Source organism: Nansenia antarctica (genome assembly GCF_963989245.1).
Source record: "Nansenia antarctica genome assembly, chromosome: 17".
In the NCBI taxonomy this organism is placed as follows: domain Eukaryota; kingdom Metazoa; phylum Chordata; class Actinopteri; order Argentiniformes; family Microstomatidae; genus Nansenia; species Nansenia antarctica.
This window is the reverse complement of record NC_137687.1, coordinates 16,630,361-16,633,214: the sequence shown is the minus strand read 5'-3', so window position 1 is coordinate 16,633,214 and position 2,854 is coordinate 16,630,361. Positions and strand designations below refer to the sequence as shown.

At 47.4% G+C, this 2,854-nt stretch overlaps 1 protein-coding gene across 1 annotated transcript in view; it reads left to right on the top strand.

The window, feature by feature from the left end:
- Positions 1 to 1,346, top strand: part of fzd9b (frizzled class receptor 9b) — a 2,585-nt gene extending 1,239 nt beyond the window's left edge. The window contains exon 1 of the mRNA XM_080547647.1: positions 1 to 1,346. This exon is cut by the window's left edge and continues 1,239 nt beyond it. Coding sequence (XP_080403773.1) covers positions 1 to 1,014 — 1,014 coding nt within the window. The 3' untranslated portion in view covers positions 1,015 to 1,346.
- Positions 1,347 to 2,854: the final 1,508 nt, after the last annotated feature.

The following is a 2,854-nucleotide window of genomic DNA, read 5'->3' as shown; positions in this document are numbered from 1 at the left end:
GTGCTCACCTTCCTCCTGGAGCCCCACCGCTTCCAGTACCCCGAGCGGCCCATCATCTTCCTCAGCATGTGCTACAACGTCTACTCCGTGGCCTTCATCATACGCTCAGTGGCCGGGGCCGAGAACATCGCCTGCAACCGGGAGAACGGGGAGCTCTACATCATCCAGGAGGGCCTGGAGAGCACGGGCTGCACCATCGTCTTCCTCATCCTCTACTACTTCGGCATGGCCTCGTCCATCTGGTGGGTGGTCCTCACGCTCACCTGGTTCCTGGCCGCGGGGAAGAAGTGGGGCCACGAGGCTATTGAGGCCCACAGCAACTACTTCCACATGGCCGCCTGGGGGATTCCCGCCTTGAAGACCATCGTCATCCTCACCATGAGGAAGGTGGCCGGGGACGAGCTGACGGGGCTGTGCTACGTGGGCAGCATGGACGTGGCCGCCCTCACCGGGTTCGTCCTCGTCCCCCTCTCCTGCTACCTGGTCGTCGGCACCTCCTTCATCCTCACGGGCTTCGTGGCGCTCTTCCACATCCGCAAGGTGATGAAAACCGAGGGCACCAACACGGAGAAGCTGGAGAAGCTCATGGTGAAGATTGGCATCTACTCCATCCTCTACACGGTGCCCGCCACCTGCGTCATCGTCTGCTACTTCTACGAGAGGCTGAACATGGAGTACTGGAAGTTCCGGGGGCTGGAGGGCCGCTGCGTGGCTCTCCCCGGACGCAGGAACGAGGACTGTTCCCTGGAGGCGTCGGTCCCCACCGTGGCGGTGTTCATGCTGAAGACCTTCATGTCGCTGGTGGTGGGCATCACCAGCGGGGTGTGGGTGTGGAGCTCCAAGACCCTCCAGACCTGGCAGGGGCTGTGCAACAGGAAGCTGGCAGACAGGACTAACAGGAAACCCTGCCACAGTGCCAGCTGCAGTAGCACCCACTGCCATTACAAAGCCCCGGCGGTGGTGCTCCACATGCCCAAGGCAGACCCCTACTCAGACAGCCCCACACACGTCTGAGAGAGAGAGGGGCGCTGCTCTGTGGAAGGTTGGAGCGGCTAAAATGCTAAAATAACATTGTAATATGGAGGAGGTGGAAGGGAGTCTAATGGAACTGTTGAGTGCACTGCTATGCCGTGCAGAGGGACAGCACAGACTATGACAGAAGCAACTGTCCTTGTTTCAGTATGTTGATGCATAGGGGAAATGGTGCAAGGGAAATGTTCAATATTGTTCTCTGATACAGACAGATTCTCTGAAATGTGCACTGTATGTGTATGTGTGCACAGTTCATTGCGAATAACTTGTATGGATGGACATGTTAAAGGAGACGTTATCTCCCCCCCCCCCCCCCCCTAAACTATAAATAACTCCACGAATGATTATGTGTTTAATAAACATTATTTATTGTATATATTTAATTTAAATGTACTTTTGGTTTCGTATGTTTGGATGGAGTTGATGTGCGTTCATTAAAGCCTGAAGGAATAGAAAGTGCCTCTCATCAATGTTCTTGAATAATAAAATGTTATACATTTTCAAACAAGACCTGTGATTGTTTCTGTTGTTGTCTGTCATACCTTAACAACCAAGTTAACAAAGACAACGCTCTTCTCTTTATCTTACTTAGAATACGTTGGCTGGGCATTTGTTTTTGTGAAGTATAGATCTATTTCTTATTGCAATATGTACGAAACAACTAAGTGTTTGAGGCATGTGGTGTTCACAGGAAACATGTAAGTAATGGGAGTTTGACTGTAATCCCATATCTAATGCCCTCCTCTCCCTTTCTGTTTGATCGTCATGCAAATTCTCAGAACTTTGATCAAGGAGACAAATTTTAGTAGTTCTCAGAATCGGCAAGGTTTTGATTTCAATTTCTGAAATTCAAGCTTCTCAATTTACCAGGTTTAAACCAAAATAGGATTGTTCCTTGTATGGTTTTGTCACTCGTTTTAATATAGGAACACTGATTCATTCAAGCCTCTGGCCCTGTTGTTTTTAAACATTTCACATTACAGTAGTCATGCTGCAACTCATATTGTGTTTGACACTAAATGTGATTGTTTATTATGTCTGTGTCATGTTGTTCCATGTCGGCAGCCGGTGTGGAATAACGACATGGAATGATGTGGTTGACCAGGAGTTCAACTTCACAGGCGGTGTCATGACATCATTTTGACTTCTGATCACTAAGTGTTCTCTGTAGCTTTAACTTGTCCTAAAAGGCAAGATAGTAACCAAAGGTGTTGGGGTCTAGTTTGTTTTGAGTCAACTTTTTTTAGGAATTGTATTTATTTGCATGATTAGTTGTTGTGAACTTTAGCCCTGTATTTGGTAGTCTATTCATACAACAAGGGACACAGCACTTTCCCGTTTTTCCCATATTGTCAGCGTCTTTGAGCCTCGGAAAAGCGCTATACAAATATAATGAATTATTATTATTACTGCGGCATTTCGAAGAGAGCGCCTCAGCCAACGTTGGACCCGGAAACACGTCACAACTTAACAACCGAACATACGAGGGTAGTGGTGGTCTAGTGGATAGTGAGTTGGACTTGGGATCGGAAGGTTGTGAGTTCAAATCCCGCCTGAAGCCACACCACTACTAGTGTGCCCTTGGGTAAGGCACTTAGCCCTCAGTTACTCCAGGGGGAATGTCCCTGTAATTCGTAATTGTAAGTCGCTTTGGATAAAAGCGTCTGCTAAATGGCAAAATTTATTAAAAATTAATTAATTAACATACAGGCATCTAGATGTAGACATCCAGGCCTTCTATTCAACACAGTACTGAATTCTACAAATGTGTTAGAATAGTGTTAGAGATAAGCCTATGTAATATTATGCATTAGGGTTAGGG